Source organism: Triplophysa dalaica, chromosome 21 (genome assembly GCF_015846415.1).
Source record: "Triplophysa dalaica isolate WHDGS20190420 chromosome 21, ASM1584641v1, whole genome shotgun sequence".
Taxonomy (NCBI): Eukaryota; Metazoa; Chordata; class Actinopteri; order Cypriniformes; family Nemacheilidae; genus Triplophysa; species Triplophysa dalaica.
In genome coordinates this window covers 17713800-17732691 of record NC_079562.1, presented here as the reverse complement: position 1 = coordinate 17732691, position 18892 = coordinate 17713800, and the positions used below count along the sequence as shown (strand labels likewise).

The following is an 18892-nucleotide window of genomic DNA, read 5'->3' as shown; positions in this document are numbered from 1 at the left end:
TGTGTCCCACACACACAGACCAGTGTCCCAGACAAACAGGATTTTAACTTTCCTGCCATATTCCCATATAATTAATGTTAATTTTGTTAAACAATGAATAAAAATGCACCAACTCGTAATAAATTACACACTGTTTTACACCACACAACACATGGCATTATACATAATTGTATTCTAGTATTTTAGCTTTTAATATGCAGGACTAATTCATCAACACACAAGAATGTGGGAGGAGTTTATTTGGTAGGAGTGGCAGATCCCTCCCTCAGACATGTGAACTATAAAAATCATCCACTTCCATCGAGAGAAAAGTAGAAATTGTTTCACAGCCTGTAGCTCAGACCTGATCCTCAGAAAGCATCATTTGACTTCTGCTGTACATGATGGGCGTCCAACTGTTGGGTGTTGTGCTGATCTTCTTGTCTGTAGGGCTGAATATACAGACAGCAGAGAGCTGCCGCTGTGCCCTACACCCTCAACATCAATTCTGCACTTCTGAAATGGGTACGTCAAATTTAATATCTTTTCCAATGTAATTCTTGAATGAAATTTTGTAAAGCGCAGAACATATGTAGCTCAAGGAAATGCTGTATTTCTAATCAAGCAAGTGTAAAAGTACTATTTACAGTATGTGCTGGATATGTTCTTGATTCAGAAACAAACAACAATGTCCACAGTTGAATGTTGACAATAATTAAATATTTTATATTAACAATATATAAGTGAGTGTGTGAAAACGCCACAGAGCTGTATAGTCATGTTCAGGATGTTTATACAAAACAGCATTTCTAACATTTATGCCACTTTATTTTCCATCAGTGATATTAGCTGACGTATCCGGAAAGGGGGGTTCTGTTAACAACTTATTTCGGTATAAAATCAAAATAATCCAGGTGAGCTAATTAACCACATTTCTCAAATGAATCAGAATTAATTCAATTTAATGCAAGTGGTCCGTGTATCTTTTGGTCATTTGTTTTTCAGTTGAAATTGAACAAACAGGAGTGAGAAAGGTCTCGGTCTGTGTAGATTCTGGTCACGAGTCAATTTTGCGGTTCTTCTGTCATTTACAGAAAAGAAAATCCATTGAAAACGAAAAATACTCACTTTCCAATTTACTAAACGCCATAACTGGGAACGCCCACAAAAACGTCACTGACTTGGTCTGTGTGTCGTATCTGGGGGCGTGGCCTTCAGCGTGGGGAAAGTCACAGTCTATATTTAGCCCAAACAAACGATCCTTTCCCCTTGACTGGAAATGTATATCATTAAACCTGTATGGTCCACGTAAAAACACTTTTTCCGTTCAACAGAGCCGAGCTTTATTGTGAGACTCCATGATTTAACATTGACATTAAAGTTAAGACATTAATGTTAAGACACTAAATGAATACATTGCACAGTTTCGACTGTAGCACGTGATGTTCTCTAAAACAAGTTTATAAAGAAACTTTATAAAGGAAGCTCTATAAACTTATATAAAGCGTATAACGTGTCTCAATGCAACGATAAGATACGACAGAACATTTTCTGGTATTGATGTGTTACGTGTCAGTGGTTAAAAACTGTGTAGTAGTTTTGTTATTTATGGTCGTTGTTTCGGTACATTAAGCCACGAAGTTGTTTCCTTAATAGTCTATGGAGATGACAAAAGTATGTATAAGTGTAATTTTAATCAAATATCAGTTCAGTGTTGCCATTAAGAGCCAAACGCATTAAAATTTTACTTGGTCACTTAAACCATTCACGACTTTCTTATGAATCATGATTAAAAACTACAAAACTAGCCCTACGAAAGAGCATAATATAATAATCAGTCACACAAACGATCCCAAACTCAGGGTACAATTGACCAAATCACTGAATGAATAAGAGTTTTTTACGTTAAGTGGGGAACGAGACAACACTGGTCTGTTTTTTATCGCTAGCCTTTATAAACCTTCAGATGAGGGTTTTTAGTAACTTATTAGAGATTCAGGACATCACATAGCAACTTTTCGACACGCTCAAAACAAACCAATCGGTATCATTAGAGGGGTCTAAGATCAAGCACCTAACACACGTTAAATCCAACGGAGTTTTGTTGGCGTTCCCAGTAATGCAGAGGGAAAAACAAGGGTCCTTTTTTGTATTTTAAATTGCCTTTCTAAAACGAAAATTAAATGAAGGTACACGGACCCAAGATAATGTTAGTCTTTTAACTACAGAATATTTATCTTGAAAAAGAAAAAGAAAGAGTATCACACATTTCAAGTCTGCAGAATATTCACAATAAAATACTACCAATACAAAATATAATAAAAATATGTTTTTCAGGTATTGAAAGGTTCTATCATGGCAAAACGAATTCAATACGTCTACACAGATCCACAATCATCATGTGGCATCACACTGGATCAGGGGAGATACGTGCTTTCAGGTACACCTCTGCTTCTCAACTTGAATCTAAACTTTCCATAAAAGCAGCTCTCTATTTTCTCTTTCATATCCCATTTACTCACTGTGCATTATTTATGATATCAAAAGATGTCAAATGCTGAATTTCTCAAACAAATAAAAAGTTCACATCAAATTTCCAAATTCTTTCTTTTTTCTTTTTCTTTTAAAGGGAACCAGCTTAAAGATGGAATCGAGGTGGGGCTGTGTAACCTTGTCAATCGATGGGAACATCTCTCCTTAACGGAACAAGAAAACCTCACACAAACCTATAAGATGGGCTGTGACTGCACGGTAATGATATACAGCATACAAAACCTTGCAAAATTTTACTTTGGTATTCACAATTTTCTACCAAAATGGCATATTTTCATGAATCAGCCAACCTCTGTCAGGCAAGCCTCCATTAAAGAGAGTTTTTTTTTCATTTATTAAACAGAAAGTTCACCCAAAGATATTATTTCTGTCATTAGAGACTTTCAACGCTAAACTGTAGTTTGCATCTCTTGGAGCAACATGAGGATGACGAAAGTTTATAACTGAAATTAAACTGTATGGTCTTGATGAACTATTCCTTTAAAAACACAAAACTCATGTCAATGTCAAACTGTCCTCTCCACAGATCTCTACGTGTTCTGACAGTCCATGTTGTCCCCAATCTAAGAGTGAATGTAAGTGGGAAATCAACTCCCCTCAGTCTCGGGAGTACGTCTGTCTGAGGGACAGTGACGGCATCTGTAGCTGGTACATGCCACGTTCAAAAGTTGATGAAAATGCATTGTGCAAAGCCTAAAAGACCAGCATTTTCTCCTTCTTAAAGAAGATATTTGGAGAAATGTTGTTCTTTCTAAAACTAATTCAGTTTCTGAATTCTTTTTACTCAATATAACTGCTATTTTAACTCTGAGAGAGGAAAGATCCTATTCTTCCCCCACTTACTGTTTCCATCGGCAAATTAAACACAAAATGTACGTGTTTCTATTTGATTGTAATATGAATAGTAAACATGATTTGTTAAATCAGGATATTTTTCTGTACCTTTGACTTCAATAAAAATGAATATTGAGCAACATGTCTAAAAGCATGATATGAAAATGACAGCTTTAAAAAGACACCACAATGTTTAATAAGCTGCTGATGTAAATCCCTGGTTCGCGATCACGGGTCTCAAATGCGGACAATGTTACAAGCATATCCATGATAAAAAAATAAACTGGAGACTCCCGGTCAAAACAACAGTTTTGGCAATGTATGAAATGACTCAGCATCCAAATTAATATCAAAACACTTCAAAACAGCCTCCATTATTTGCAAACAGTGGATAAACCTTGTAAAATCATATATGAGCCCTCCAAATGACAGAAATGACGATTTGCACGGGACTAATATTATCACAGGACCTCTGTGATCGTCAAAATATGGTAGGTCAATTGTGGGGTAATGCTAATTTTACAAATTACATACATGGCTGATTGGCACGGGATTAAGATCACAGACAATCTCTGCAATTATTACAAATGACCAGAGGTCCCCAGGTAACGCCTTAATGGTGCGAATAGGGCTGAAGACTTCTTTTTTCAAGGGGATATACATATACACAACTTTTTATATAGAGATTTTTTTAAAATTTCATTACTACAAAGCAGCTGTACATGAAACATATTGACTTTCAGCAAAACATTAAAGTTATACAAGTAAAAATAAAAAAGCTAAACACGCACAGAATACAGACATGCCACAGGTTCATACACATGCACATACATAAAACACGGACACACAACTCCACATGCACATGTGGCAAGTGCAGTGAAGAGAAGAAGGTTTAATAACTACAGGACTACGCCACCTGTGATGCACCGGAAATTATCAGACACACAGGTTATATGCCAAAGACGGGGTGAGCAAGAAATTCAGAAAAAGAAATATAGAAAAATATAATTACTTTATAACAAAAGACAGGAAACAATTTTAAGTAAATCACACTTACAGGGCCCCAATCACAAGCAAACAAAGAAAAACAACCTTCAATAGAAAACAAATATGGAACGAATGATAACCAAAAAGGTAGATGACCAGCAGAGGTCATTAAGTTTTCATAAAGTAAAAAAAAGTTAATTCTTTATGATTTATGAGCTTGTTTCCTCATGGGGACCAAAAAATGTCCCGACATTTTCTCCCCATATTGTAGGGTTTACCCTTCCCACGTACACCCCCCCACACACAAAAGCAAACAGAAACACAGGTTAAATAGTATAGAAATATAAATTCGTTTATATAATTATAAATAAGTTTAAATACTCCACCAGGTGGCTTTAACCCTCTCCCCACCAATCACTGGAAGTAGAAACAGGTGTTCATAATGTGCAATAGACCTTTTTACCATATAAATGTGAGTGATGGTACTAATACTAATACTGGGATGAAAAAATCCAAATACAGTAAGTTAATATGCATGTGTGCCAACTCCTGTGATCTCATTTTGACGTGTTCATCATTTTCAGGTTCATCACTTGCTTGTTAATCAAAATAAAAAATACTGTAATATACTAGTATTTAGTAAATAGATAAGTATTTACTGTAGTGAACTGCAAATTCTTCCTATCTACTTTAGTTATTTAAACTTATAGTTAATAGTCTACTACAGTTTTTCAATTTACTATACAGTTTAATATAGTAAATGCTATAGTTTAGATGTCTTCCTAACCCAACACACCGGATTCAACTCATCAGCTTGAACTGGGCGTGTCTGAAAAAGGGAGAAATCAAAAGTGTGGACACTCATGGTACATTTTCAATTTTCAGTATTTCTGCATCCATGTGCAACTGTTTGGTTGATATTTTCCATGATTTGTTGAGCTATGTATCGAAATGGGTTTGATCAAATAATGGTGTGGGATATTGTGAAACAAAAAACAACTGTTACGGTTATCTTTTGTTACTATATATCTGCGAGGTTGAATGCCATGAACAAGGTTGTGAACATTGAAGGTTTTGGAAGTTGTTTGGAAGGTTTGAAAGAAACTGGTGATGACTTCTCAGATTTTCAAATGGGAACAATAAGTACAATAAGTACTATTCCATGGCAGTTATCACAGAAGTGTAATTCAGTTGACTTCTCCAGAAGCATGATTGAGCATCTCTGATGTAATGAACTGCCGAATTGTTTCCTGCTTCAATGGACATGCTTTACAGTAGATCTTAATGTACTGAAACCAAAGAAGCTTACTTTAGGAGAGGATGAGTTGGCGTCTGCTGCGGTGCAGGTTGGTCCTCCACAGGAGGCTGGGCTGGGGGATGTGTTTCACCGGGGATGGTTGGGCTGGGCTAAGAATATGAGAAGAAGCTACTCTAGTAGGGCCTGAGGGTCCTTCAGGTGGGACAGCACTGTCGCTTATCTGGAGTGGGTTCAGTTGCCGCTTAAGCTTGGGGTTTTGACTGCTGCGAGGTTGGTGGAACAGTTGGGGTATGGCCTGCTTAAAGGGCTGGTTGTGGCTCTTTAGGTTGTAATTCTTGAGGTTTCACAGCCCCCCACTTGGTTTAGTACAGAAGAGATTCATCATAAACATTTTGAACTAATGAATGCTAAAAAGGCTTCTAAATCCAGCATGGATAAATGAGGGTGCCCCCAAGTCTGGCCAAAGTTACCGTACAAGTCAAAGAAAAATCCACAAGACTTTCCCTACAAAGCAAACAAAGTTTCTTTACTCCGAACAAGACAAATAAAATATGGAGAACATTAAGTCTACTGTCGGATCACAGGTGTAAAGAGTCATAGTTGTAGGTTCACAACAACAGATCATGCAAACAAAAGAATCAAGACGCAGAGGCTGCATGCTCCATCCAATGGGCTTGATTTTGATATCTTGCCTTGTGTTGCATTTTTGTTAGTTATATACAAAAAAAGTATAATAAAGTGCAAAGAAAAATACACAAAACTTGTGTTCTTACCAAAACCACAAATGAACACTGGGGAACATGCAAGAAAAAGTGGGACATTATTGTCATGGTTCCGCCATCTTGTCTTGTCTATTCTTGATCTTGGGGTGGAGCCATGACATAGTCCAAGGTTCTTTGTGGAGAGAGAGGTTGGGCCTTAGGGATCCTCTCACTCTCTCTCTGAGTCTCCTCTGTGTTTCCTGCCCTTTTCGTCTCGTTAGCTTTCCCATCAGTGTTTCATCCCCTACCTCTGGTCCTTGTCAATTATCCTGTGTTTGTTCCCCTTTAAATGATCCTCGTGTCTATTGTCCTGTGCTCATTCATTGTATGCTGTATCTTGTAAGTTCATGCCATCTCAAGCCATGTCCTTGTTTGCGGTTGTCTGCGTGCAATCGTCAGTTTTGTTACCTTGTCTATTCGTGTTTTGCCTGTCCTTGACGTTGTGTCGACCCGTTTTCATTTAGTCTTTGTTTTGTAGTATCTTTGTCAAGTTTAGTCTTTTCCCCTCGTGGGTTTTGTTTTGCTTGTTTTTGTGTATTAATAAATGTCTGTTTACCCTGTCATGCACCTGTCTGCCTGCAATTGGGTTCTTCCCTGTCCAAACTGTAACACATTATGATCTCCCTTTTGTATAAGTCAAAAGGTCGAGGCACGTAAGCGACCAGCTGGTTACTAATTATTTCAATCAGCGTGGTGATAAAAGTGTCATGCGTGCGCCATTGGGGAAGTATAGCTGTTCCGAGGCCACCAGCGGATGGTCGAGATTGCGTCCGAGGGATTCGTGTAGTGCGGGTCATTGTCTGCTTATCTCTAACTACGTAGGTAGTTGTTTTCTTGTTTTGGATGGGTTGCGTTAGCTATTCGTGACCCCTTCTTTTGTTAATAGTGAAAGTGCAGCACGGGTCCTAATACAAAACGGCTGTGTCCATAGGTTGGCTCAATGCAGTCGGAGAGGCGTGTCCTCGTTACAAACCTTAAAGTGGTTTGTTGGTAGCCGTGCGGACCCACACTTCACTGTGCTGTTTTGTTTTGCTTTATATTGGTTTGCGTTGATTTTGTTTAACTGATACCATCTAAAACGTTATATCCTGACCTTTCTCATCGTTCCGCTTCCTTTGGACTATGCAATGATCAAGAGATCTAATATCTTTTCCTGTTCTGCTAGTTGTTCATGATAGAGCAGCGCAATTAGCGCCGCGGCCCGTGCAAGAAGCTGGACACATGGTATGGGGTTCTTATTCCTTCTTTTGCCTTGATTGGAGTGCCGTGATATTCATGTGTGTTTATTAATTTTGGTTGGGTGAGGCGCTGTGGAGCTTGTGGTTTAACCTTAACTATATGAGCAATCTTCTTCGGCCGTTGTCTTCCGCTCTCTATACTGGGCTTGCTATGAGGGCATGAGAGCTTTATTACTTTGGACATGAGGGGGAAAGACTATAGATCATTAATCTATATCAGATAACAATCACAGGTGTCATTAATAACCCAAGTACTGGATTTATGAGTAGAGTTAAAGTTTGACCACTTTTATTGAGGGCAGTCGTGGCCTAATGGTTAGAGAGACAGACTTGACACCCAAACGTTGGGTTGGAGAATCACTACCAGCAGGGGATTGTAGGTGGGAGGAGTGAATGATCAGCGTTCTCCTCCACCTTCAATTCCACTGCTGAGGTTAGATCCTTGAGCAAGGCACCGATCCCCCAACTGCCACAGCAACGGCTGCTCACTGCTCTGTGTGTGTGTAACTGGCTGCTGCGTGTGCACTTGGATTGGTCAAATTAGGGGCAATTTTGAGAGATTAATCAAATTAATGATTATTGAGTCATTAAACCACCACAGATTTCTTGGTCACTACTGCTCAGTGATGTCATTATTTTTCAGGCACATACATATTCTGTTATTTGGAAAAGCATGCGGTTTTAATCTTAAGGTAACATGTTCCCAACATGCAATATAAAGACATATTTCACACATATTAATAACATTTATTCATTTGGCATGCACTTTTATCCGAAGCGACATACAAGTAGGAGAGCATACAGTATAAACATTTTGTCAGCACGCTTATCAGTACTGTTAGTTTACAAGGCCATGTTACTAGGAGGATTAAAGCTGGAGTTAGTAAAGGAGAGAATGAACAAGTATTTTTTAGACAGACAGACAGAGTTATTGGTTAGTTAAGTAAATGTGGAACAGGTATGTTTTGGGCTGTTTTTGAATGCTGTGAATAATGCTGCAGTTCGGGTGGAGGCTGATAGTTCCTTCCAACCAATGTTAATTTAGACAGCTTTTTTAGTTTTAAATGTTCCATACAAAGATTCAACTGTTTTGACATAATTTACTTCATCTTAGAATGAAATAAAACCAGGTCAGTACCTTTATTTTTCAGATAAGTTGGGTAAGTAGATTTGCATTGTTGGAACACAGAATATTAGACCATGAACGACATTTCCAGTTCATTCAATCCCATTTGACTCAAATGAATCGTTAAGTAGGGCGTATTCATTCAGTTCATTCATTCAATCAAACGCTGTGACAGGGCTTATACTCAAAAACTATACCCTCATGGCGTTCCTCTTTGAAAAAGAGAGCTCCACTGTCTTTGCATGAGACAGAAATGAATGAGAAATAGCTTTCAAAAAAAAGTAAATTGTGTTACATTTCTTCCTTTCATGCAAACATGTTACATATTTGCAGTGTTGGGTGTAACTAGTTACTAAGTAATTAGTTACTGTAATTTAATAACTTTTCCCTTGAAAAAGTAAAGTAAGGGATTACTCATATGTTTCCTGTAATTTAATTAGAGTTACTTTTGATATAATTAAACTAAATACTTTATGAAATATATGCGTGTTCAATAGTGTAATTGACATTAAAATTCAAAGTCTTACTTTAAAATCTGTGCTTTAATGTATAATTCTCACATTTGTAATACTTTGGTCAGTTCCATTCCATTCCATTTTCTACCGCTTATCCGAACTACCTCGGGTCACGGGGAGCCTGCGCCTATCTCAGGAGTCACTTTGGTCAGTTAATAATATTATTTATTTGAATGAATTAAATAAGCCGTTGCATGTCTATCCTTGAATCACTTAACTAATCAAGGTTGATGTTGGATATAGAAAGTAATTAGTAATGAGTAACTAAATACTTTTTGGACAGAGTAATTTGGACAGTAATCTAATTACACTATTGAATAGGTAATGAGTAACTAGTAATTAATTACTTTTCAGAGTAATTTACCCAACATTTGGTTCAAATGTTCAGTTTGACTTTAGAGGACAGCACTGGTTTTCTTTTGAAAATTAGAAACTTTGTAAACCGCGTGGAGACACAGAATATATGTGTGTGCTTGCCCTTCTCCCAGAGTCTTCTCTCTACTGTTTATTTAAGATAAGAAGCAGCACATGCATGCAAACTGATGTCCGCAAGGTGGGACAAGAATATTTTCATCTCGTTTTTATTAGTTGACGATTAAGTCAGCATTTTTTTATTACAGTTTTCGTTATCATTTATTTATTTTTGTTTGGTCAACGTCTCGTTTTCTTCATTGAAAACATGTTGTTAACAAATACTTTTCGTCTTAGTTTTCGTCAACAAAATTAACACTGCTTCCAGCACAGGTGACCCGAACGAGTAAAGGTTTTAGCAAGCAATTTGGTTCCTCGCTGTGATAGAACAACCAGGCGTTGGTCATTATCAGACGGAAGATGGAGGCAGAGGATGTAGACCTGGAGCAATGAGTTAATGTAAATGGGAGAATATGCCGTTATCTTTCTAAAGGACAGTGTCAGAGATTTAAACCTCATGCTTGCAGCAACATTGAAATCAGGGAGGGTGTTACATGAGTTCATGTAGTGTGATTGAAAACTAGACGTGCAGCTACATTCAGCTGCAGCGGCCATTGCTACCGCTGTTTTGTTCCGCTAGCTGTTCCATCACCTTGTCAAATGTTGGGTGGGTTTATGTTAGACTATTTAAGTAAATGTTAATACTTTCTGATTAATTTTCTATTTCTTTAATGTTTTACTATTTTTGTGAATGTTTATCTTTAAGATATATAGATTACTTAAGTATGCTGTCACTGTCAGATGCAGAGAAATTAATTCATGCATTCATGACATCAAGACTAGATTACTGTAATGCACTTTTAGGTGGTTGCCCTATTACAAATACTCCAACTGGTTCAAAACGCGGCAGCTCGAGTTCTTACTGCTACAAAAAAGTATGATCATATAATCCCGGATCTGTCAACCTTGCGCTGGTTACCTTTAAAGCATCGCATTAACTTTTAAGATCTTGCTTATTACCTATAAAGCCCTACATGGTCGAGCGCCACAGTAATTGAGTGAACTTCTATTGTATTACAGTCCTCCACATGCATTAGGCTCTCAGGCCTCCTGTCAGTTGGTAATACCAAGAATTTCAAAATCAAGTGCAGGTGGTAGATCCTTTTTTTCTCTAGCGCCTAAACTTTGGAATATTCTTCCCTGCACTGTCTGGGAGGCAGACACACTCGGTCAGTTTAAATCTAGACTAAAGACGCATCTTTTCAATCTTGCACACACTACACTTCCATAATATTAATCCTCAAAGGATTGAGGCTGTGTTATTTGGATCAACCGGAACCAGCGGTGACCTGACAAGAGCTGAGATGATAGAGATGGATAAAGGACGCGGTGACTTAATACGATTTCACTACAAAATTTCAAATGCTATTAGATTGTTAATGATAATTTTAAATCTATAATTTACCTCATTAATAACTTTACTTATTTTTTCTTTAGCCTTGTTGTGCAAGCACTGTTGAGCTTGTGCAGAGACTGCAGTTTTTTGCCAGAGGGGAACTGGAATCCCCTGGTTGGGCCAGGATTCTCCTGAGTTTTTTTTTCTTGATTGGAGTTTTGAGGTTCCTCGCCAGCGTTTGCATACTGTTATGCAGTATTTGCCTGGCTGGGGGGGGCTGCTTTAGAATTCAGAAGTTAGACATCATTAATATTGCATATAAGAATTTATAGAACATTTAATAATTGACCTGTGGTTCTCCCTCCTTAATCTCAAATGTGTGCTTTCACTGTGCGAGTGTATTCGCGCGTGTGCGTCTATGCCGATGTGTGTAAGTATGTATGCATATTGTGTGTGTGGAGCATTTGTATGTCTGTCTTTTGTGTTTTCACCTTTTTCTTGTTTTTACAGGTGTATGACCTTAGTTGTTTTACTTGTAGTCAATGTGTCTCATGTACAGCTGCTTTGTAACAATGAAAATTGTAGAAAGCGCTATATAAATAAAGTTGAGTTGATCTGAGCTGGGATGGTCAGATCGTCGTATTTCTCTTGAGTGGTGGTGGAATTTCCTTAGATGGAGCTGGGATGGTCAGTCAGTCTGCAAGTGTAGCTGGCGTAATCTCTAGTTGGGGATCGGCATATGTCTATAATCTGGACCTGGCGGAATTTCTCCCTACCCCGAGGCAGAGGCAGAAAGAGAATAATAAGCGTAGCTGCTGTTCATTAACTAAGCATTAAGTGAAAGCTTGGCTGAAAAAATGTGTCTTGATTTGTCATGTGTTGTGAGTCTAGATTAAAATTGGGAGAGTGTGTCTGACCCTCGAATAGTATCAGGATGGCTGTAGTAGAGTAGGCGGGGCGAGACCGTGGTTCGAGTCCGGTGAGTAATTGTGAATTAGCGCCAGCTGTGCGCACACCGGCCTCGAATCACGTAGGGGATGGGAGCATATAAAAGGAACGAGCGACCGGACCGTCGAAGAGAGAGGACCGGGTCCGAACTTATGTTATGTTTGTATTTATATTTATTTTCATGTTTTGTTCGCTGGCGGTCGTCCGTGAGGGGCCGTGGCTCTTAAATTCCAGAGTTTAGGTGCTACGTATGAGAAAGCTTGACCCCCTTTGGCGGATTTAGTTATTCTAGGTGTTATCAGAAGTCCTGAGTTTTGAGATCTTAGAGACATGATGAGTTGTAATGTGATAAAAGCTCCGTTAATTAAGTAGGGGCTAAACCGTTTAAGGCTTTGTAAATAATTTAAATAATTTTAAAATCCATCGATACTTAATGGGTAGCCAGTGAAGCGATGACAAAAGTGGGGTTATGTGATCGTATTTTCTTGACCTGGTAAGAACTCTGGCAGCTGCATTCTGAACTAACTGTAATTTGTTTATTGATCATACAGGCCAACCACTAAGTAGATCATTACAATAGTCAAGCTGTGAGGTCACAAATGCATGAATAAGCTTTTCTGCGTTAGCAACACATTAAATATTTAGTAATTTGGCAACATTTCTAAGGTGGAAGAAGGCTGTTTATGTGATATTTGAGATGTGATTTTTAAATGACAGGTTGCCGTCTAATATAACCCCTAGGTCTTTTTACTGAATTTGTGGAGTAACTGTCATGATTCCGCTATCATGTCATGTTTATTCTTATTTTTGCAGCGGAGTCATGACTAAGTCTAGGGTTTTGTGTGAGAAGGACATGGCATGGCTTAGATATTGGCTGTCATGCTCCTTCTCGTGTCTCGTCTATGGCCCCGCCCCTCTCGTCTCCTCGTTAGCTTCCCTTGAGTGTTTTATTACCCACACCTGCCTATTGTTAATTATCCTTTGTTCGTCTCCCTATTTATTGCCCTTGTATTCTCTGTCCTGTGCTCGTTTGTTCTTGTACATACTTGTACTTGGAAACTTTGATGTCCGTTTGCTGTTCTGAACTCTTGTTCCAAGGAGTTATCCATACGCTGTGTCCCAGTGTTCATTTCCAGTGCTCTGTTCCTGTTTTTGGATCCTTTTGATTTTTGTTACAGTTTGTTACCCTACGTGAGTTTTTCGTTCCTGTTTGGCTGTCTTTGTTTATCCCCTGTATTTTACCCCATTGTGGGTTTTTGTTTTGTTTATTAAAATCTTTTGTTACCCCACACCGCTGCCTGCATTTGGGTTCTATCACACACACGTTTCGTGACAGTAACAGCGCAGCCCTTCAATTTGCAGGTTGTAATCTGAGGTATTCTGAGCAATATTTCTGTTTTGCTAGAGTTTAAAAGGAAATTATAATATAAAAAATACAATGTTTTATATTTTCGATGCAATCTGCCAGTTTGCATAGCTTGACGGAATCGTCTGGGCTTGATGAGATATATAGCTCATTATCATCTGCATAACAGTGGAACCTAATTGCATGTTTTCTAATAATATTGCCAAGGGGAAGCATTTATATGGAGAAAAGCAGGGGTCCTAAAACCGATCCCTGAGGTAATCCATAATTTACTTGCGTGAGATTTGACGATTCCCCTTTTAAATGGACATATTGATATCCGTCTGATAAGTAAGATCTGAACCATTGTAGTGCCTGTCCCTGAATACCGGTATAATGTGTAAATTATCTAATAGTATTTTATAGTCTACAGTATCGAAAGCAGCACTAAGGTCAAGCAGGACTACGAGTGAGATGTTACCTTTATCTGATGCAATAAGAAGGTCATTTGTAATTCTAACGAGCGCAGTTTCAGTGCTGTGATGCGGTCTAAAGCCAGACTGAAACTTTTTATGTATGTCATTATTTTGTACTAAAGTACACAACTGAGTGGACACTACTTTTTCTAGTATTTAGACAAGTACGGGAGATGTTGCAATAAGTTTAATTAAATCTTTCTGTTTTATAGGAGAAAAACACTGTAGCTTTTCTTTTTCCGTGATGATCGATACTAATTCTTCAGACACACTTGGAGGTTTGGTTTTAGCTATGTTGTCTAGTATTTTTTTAATTTTTCTCTGTTAAAAAAATTCATAAATTCATTGCTACCAAGGTGCGGTGGAATAGCCAGGTCAGGTGAAGTCTGTTTGTTTGTTAGTTTAGCAATTGTACTAAATAAAAATATTGGATTGTTTTTGTAAGTTTATATGAGGCTCGAGAAGTGGTCGGCTTTTGCTGCTTTTAGTGTCTTTTTGTAACAGTTTACACTCTCTTTCCATGCAATTTTAAAAACCTCTAATTGGGTTTGTTTCCATTTGCGCTCCAGTTTACGTGTTTCTCTTTTTAGAGTGCGAGTTGTGGTATTGTACCATGGAGCTAGAAAATAGTGCCCATGTTGCTGGTCATGTCAGCGATTCGGTATTTGTTGGCAAGGTTATTAAAGGAGACAGATCTGGCAAGTTCTTTACAAAACTATCTTTAGTTGTGCAGGCGATAAGGAGATATACGACTGATTTCTGCAGTGCGCAGTGTACATGTTATAAGATGGTGATCGGTAACATCGTCGCTTTGAGGTATAATATCGATATTGGTAAGATCGGCTCTGTGAGATATAGTCAAGTCTAGTGTATGATAAAATCGATGAGTAGGTCTATTGATGTATTGTGCTACACTAAAAGAGTGTATTAGCTCTTGAAACGCCACTGCTAATGTATCGTTAGCACTATCTGCAGGGATATTAAAATCTCAGACAATCAGTACTTTATCGACGTTAACCAATAGGTCCGATAAGAAGTCTGCGAACTCTATCTGAAAATAAGTGTAAGGCCCAGGGGGTCTATACACCGTAGCCAATGTAAGAGAGAGCAATTTTTGTTATTATGCTTGGAACAATTATGTTCAACGCAAGCACTTCAAATGATTTAAATGTATGCTTTGTTCTCTGAGTTACGGTAAGAAAGTCTCTAAAAATTGTTTAAATTTGTTTCTGCTGCCTTATTTGAGAGGTCAGGTGAGTTTTGTCAAATGCTTTACAATTTTTAAATGCTTTACAAGGCATACATAGTCCTCACTTTATATGAGCTCACAAAAATAGTTATCTGACAACTAGTAAATGTTTTATAACTACCTTAATTAATCATGAATTACAGCAGGAATGTGTGATAAAAAGCATTTATTAACAAATTAAGTAAATGTTACTATATGTCAGAATAATAAGATGTATAAATGTGCATTCAAAGAGTTTACTCTTTGTAAACTCTAGGTCCATTTCCTACACTCTTCAAAGAGGCCTGTATTACCCCACTATTAAAGAAACCTACTCTTAATCCTGCAGTGTTAGAAAACTACAGACCGGTATCCCTTCTCCCCTTCGTTGCGACAACTCTAGAATGTGTTGTATGTAACCAAAGACTAACTGGTTTGTAAGTAATGTAATTTTTAATCTAGAAATTATGAATTCATCCTTAATAAAGTATGAAAATTTGATTATTAAGCATATTATATACATGCTTATAAATCAAGAACAAAGCATTTATAGCTGTATTTATAAACTGCTTACTAATGTCTATTAATGTGGGGCCAATGTTTCATAAATGATTAATTAACTATGTACTGATGCTTAACTAATGATTCATAGCATGCAGTTATTATAAAGTGTTACCCCAAAGTCTTTATAACTGGAATTACCCGTATGTGTCTGACTTCAGCTGAACACCGATAAAGGTTTTTAATAGAATTCCATAATAAAATCAAAACTTTTATGCCATCTGGGTTGCACAAAAGTGAGAAACTAATGAGAGAATTGCAATTTTTGGGTAACCTATTTCTTAAGCATGGGTTGTCATACAAATATTGCATTGTATTGTCAAATTGATATCGCTATATAAGCTTATTACGTTTATATAAATGGTTATCTTTGTTTATCTTTACATGAAACAACAGTGTGTTTCCTCTGTATGCCTAAAAAACGGCACGTCTCAAGCAAAGCTAGAATACTGCATTGTAATAAAGAACAGGGAAGCGCTGTTAGAGAAAGACAAAACTTGTTAAATGTTTTAAACAGTCATAGCAGTGATTATTGTAATGCTTGCACACTGAATGTGCTCACTCTGACATTAACCTTTGTAGTTGCAGTATATTTGATTGAATCACACTAAAACATGATCACAATTTAAACAAAAATCAGAAGATATAAAAATAAAATTCTATTGAATTTAAAATCGTACCTTTTATATTTCACAGTATAGTAATGAGGATAGTAAAATATGCTTAATTATCAGAAAAATTTCACAATGTTACAAAATGTTAACAGTGTAATAAATGCTTTATTTTTTATTAGGGAAAATATATTATGATGTTTTATAAATAAAGTTCGGGAGGAGATGGAGCATATAATCAAGCCCGCTGGTTTTTAATCAGTGATCATGCCTTTTACCCTAACGGCTTAAGCAAGCCACCTCATAAATAAACAAGACTACTTACCAGCGACATCTCTACAGTCTTCAACACCCCTCCACCAAAAAAAAATCACCTTCAAACAATTGTTTTAAAATAATCTACTTCTCAACATTCAATCTGTCCTCAGTATTCATGCTGGAAATACTAAAAACACACTTCTTATTGAAGATGCATTGAAGAGACCACATCTAGGCTCAGTTCTGGTTCTTGATTCTGATTGGCTGAACCGAAAATACCCTGATTTGTATCATCTAAATATAATTTTATTTAAATTATTTTATGAAACCTTGATAAGCATATGGAATAACCGTTTTATAAGAGTAATAAGCTCACAGGTTACACTACATTTTATAACAGTTTTAGGTTCTCCGCTTCGTGTCGTGCCAAACACACATAGTTGTTATAAAATGCACTGTAACACATTGCTTCTTTATAATTTATATTAAAACTTTATTTAAATGTCTGCCGGTTCCCCCCTCCTTCCTTCCTTCCTTGCCTTGAGGTTTTCAAGCTTTTCTGAGCCATCAACCCTCAGAGAAGACCTGCACAGCGAGAAAACTGATTCCATGACAAAGCAGTTCTGTATCTGATCATGTTTGGGCATCCAAAGACAGAAACACCTAGAAAACCAGAGTAGTGACATTCAGCAATGAATCAGTGTTAATGTGAATCATGTCTGCTGTAGAAAACTTTAAGGTGACTTTATATGTGTAGTCCTAGATAAATGCTTCAGAGAAACTTAAACTTACTTGTTTATTAATTTTTATTTGGCATTTTTTATACTGTTAAAGTATTGCACTCTTATTCATTGTATTATTCATCTTATTCATACGGTTCTAATGTGATGTCATCACGTCATTACGTTACCATTGTTGTTGCATATGTGTTGAACAAAACAGATGCTGAGACAAGCTGCAATAAAGTGTATAAAAGAGCAACGTTCCATTTGTTTCTTAATAAGTGAGTGATGGTGAACTGTGCGCTCAAAGTCCAACAAATAAATTATTAAGTTAATATGTTTTTGGCCAAATTTTCTGCTTTATATGATACAATTCTTAAAATAACTATTCCCAACAAGATGAAAAATTGTCATGGATTTATTTGGGTTGTTTTTAAATGTTCCCACTTGTCTGTGTACTGAGACAACATCATGTTTACTTCCTGTGAAAAATATTTCCAGTTTACTGCATGTGGTATTAAGATTAACCTGCTAATATTCATTTTCAATAACGTGCAAAAAATGAAACAATATCATCAGCTCTCATCTCAGTGATATAATCATTTTCATTCTTTCTGAGCTAGAGAACGACAGATGGGGTTACCTATGAAATGCCACAACGCTGTATCGCGTCACAATCTCTAGCTAAGCGACGGTAAGAGCCCTGGGCGAGTCAGCTTGAAGCTTCTGCGAAACTGTCACCTTCCAGTGCGGTGGTAGTTTAAAACTACCTCTATTACATTTTCCATTGGTTTATGGAATTGCCAATCTGCTCTAAACAAAGCAGATTTCATCACAGCTATTGCCAAACATTCCGTTTTTTCTCTTTTAGCACTTACTGAAACCTGGATCAAACCAGAGGACAATGCCGCACCGGCTGCCCTCTCCAATAATTACACTTTCTCCCACAGCCCACACATATCAGGGAGGGGTGGAGGAACCAGTCTACTTATTCCTAACGACTGGAAATTCAAACAGCTGGCACCCTCATGCAACAACACCGCCTTTGAGTCTCATGCTGTTACTGTCATCTCGTGCTTGTGTGTTCCTTGCGTTTGTCAGATAATTAACATTACTATTATGCTAACACATCTATTGTGTATCGCGTGTTAGGTCATCTATACTGATTCTTTATTATTATCATTTTATTTCATTTAAACATATTTTTGATCTTAATCTGTCAAGTTCTCATGGTTTTGTTGCTTGATAGTTACATTGTATATAGTCCCGCGTCCTCATGCTTTGATGACTGTACAATACATTCTCAAAAGTACTATGACATCTAAACACCTTATGCACATGTGCTTGTTAAAATTTAAAACTATAAATCCATGGGGACTAATAGGACATTGGGCTCACCTTCTGCTGCTATTACAGTTTTTTTAAAGTATTCCACCCTGTTAAAACACATGTTTGTAGTTATCTATCGTCCCCCAGGGCACCTTGGACTTTTCTTGGAGGAATTAGATGCGCTTCTGTCATCCTTCCCCGAGGATGGTGCTCCTCTGGTGGTACCTCATCACTTCCTGTTTGCTGAGAGAGCGTGGTTTGAGACAGAGCTCCGTCAAACTTTTTCTAAATATATCGTTTATTCCTGTTATTTCTTAATATTTATATTGTAAATTGATAACTCACAGAGGGTTAAA

The 18892-nt window shown here is 37.4% G+C and overlaps 1 protein-coding gene across 1 annotated transcript; it reads left to right on the top strand.

Moving 5' to 3' along the window:
• Positions 1 to 321: 321 nt before the first annotated feature.
• On the top strand, positions 322 to 3503 carry LOC130410080 (metalloproteinase inhibitor 4-like). Its single transcript, XM_056734493.1, has 5 exons — positions 322 to 504; positions 820 to 893; positions 2317 to 2419; positions 2609 to 2730; positions 3059 to 3503. Exons 1-5 carry the CDS (start codon positions 381 to 383, stop codon positions 3227 to 3229), a joined length of 594 nt encoding a protein of 197 aa, XP_056590471.1. The 5' UTR covers positions 322 to 380; the 3' UTR covers positions 3230 to 3503.
• Positions 3504 to 18892: the final 15389 nt, after the last annotated feature.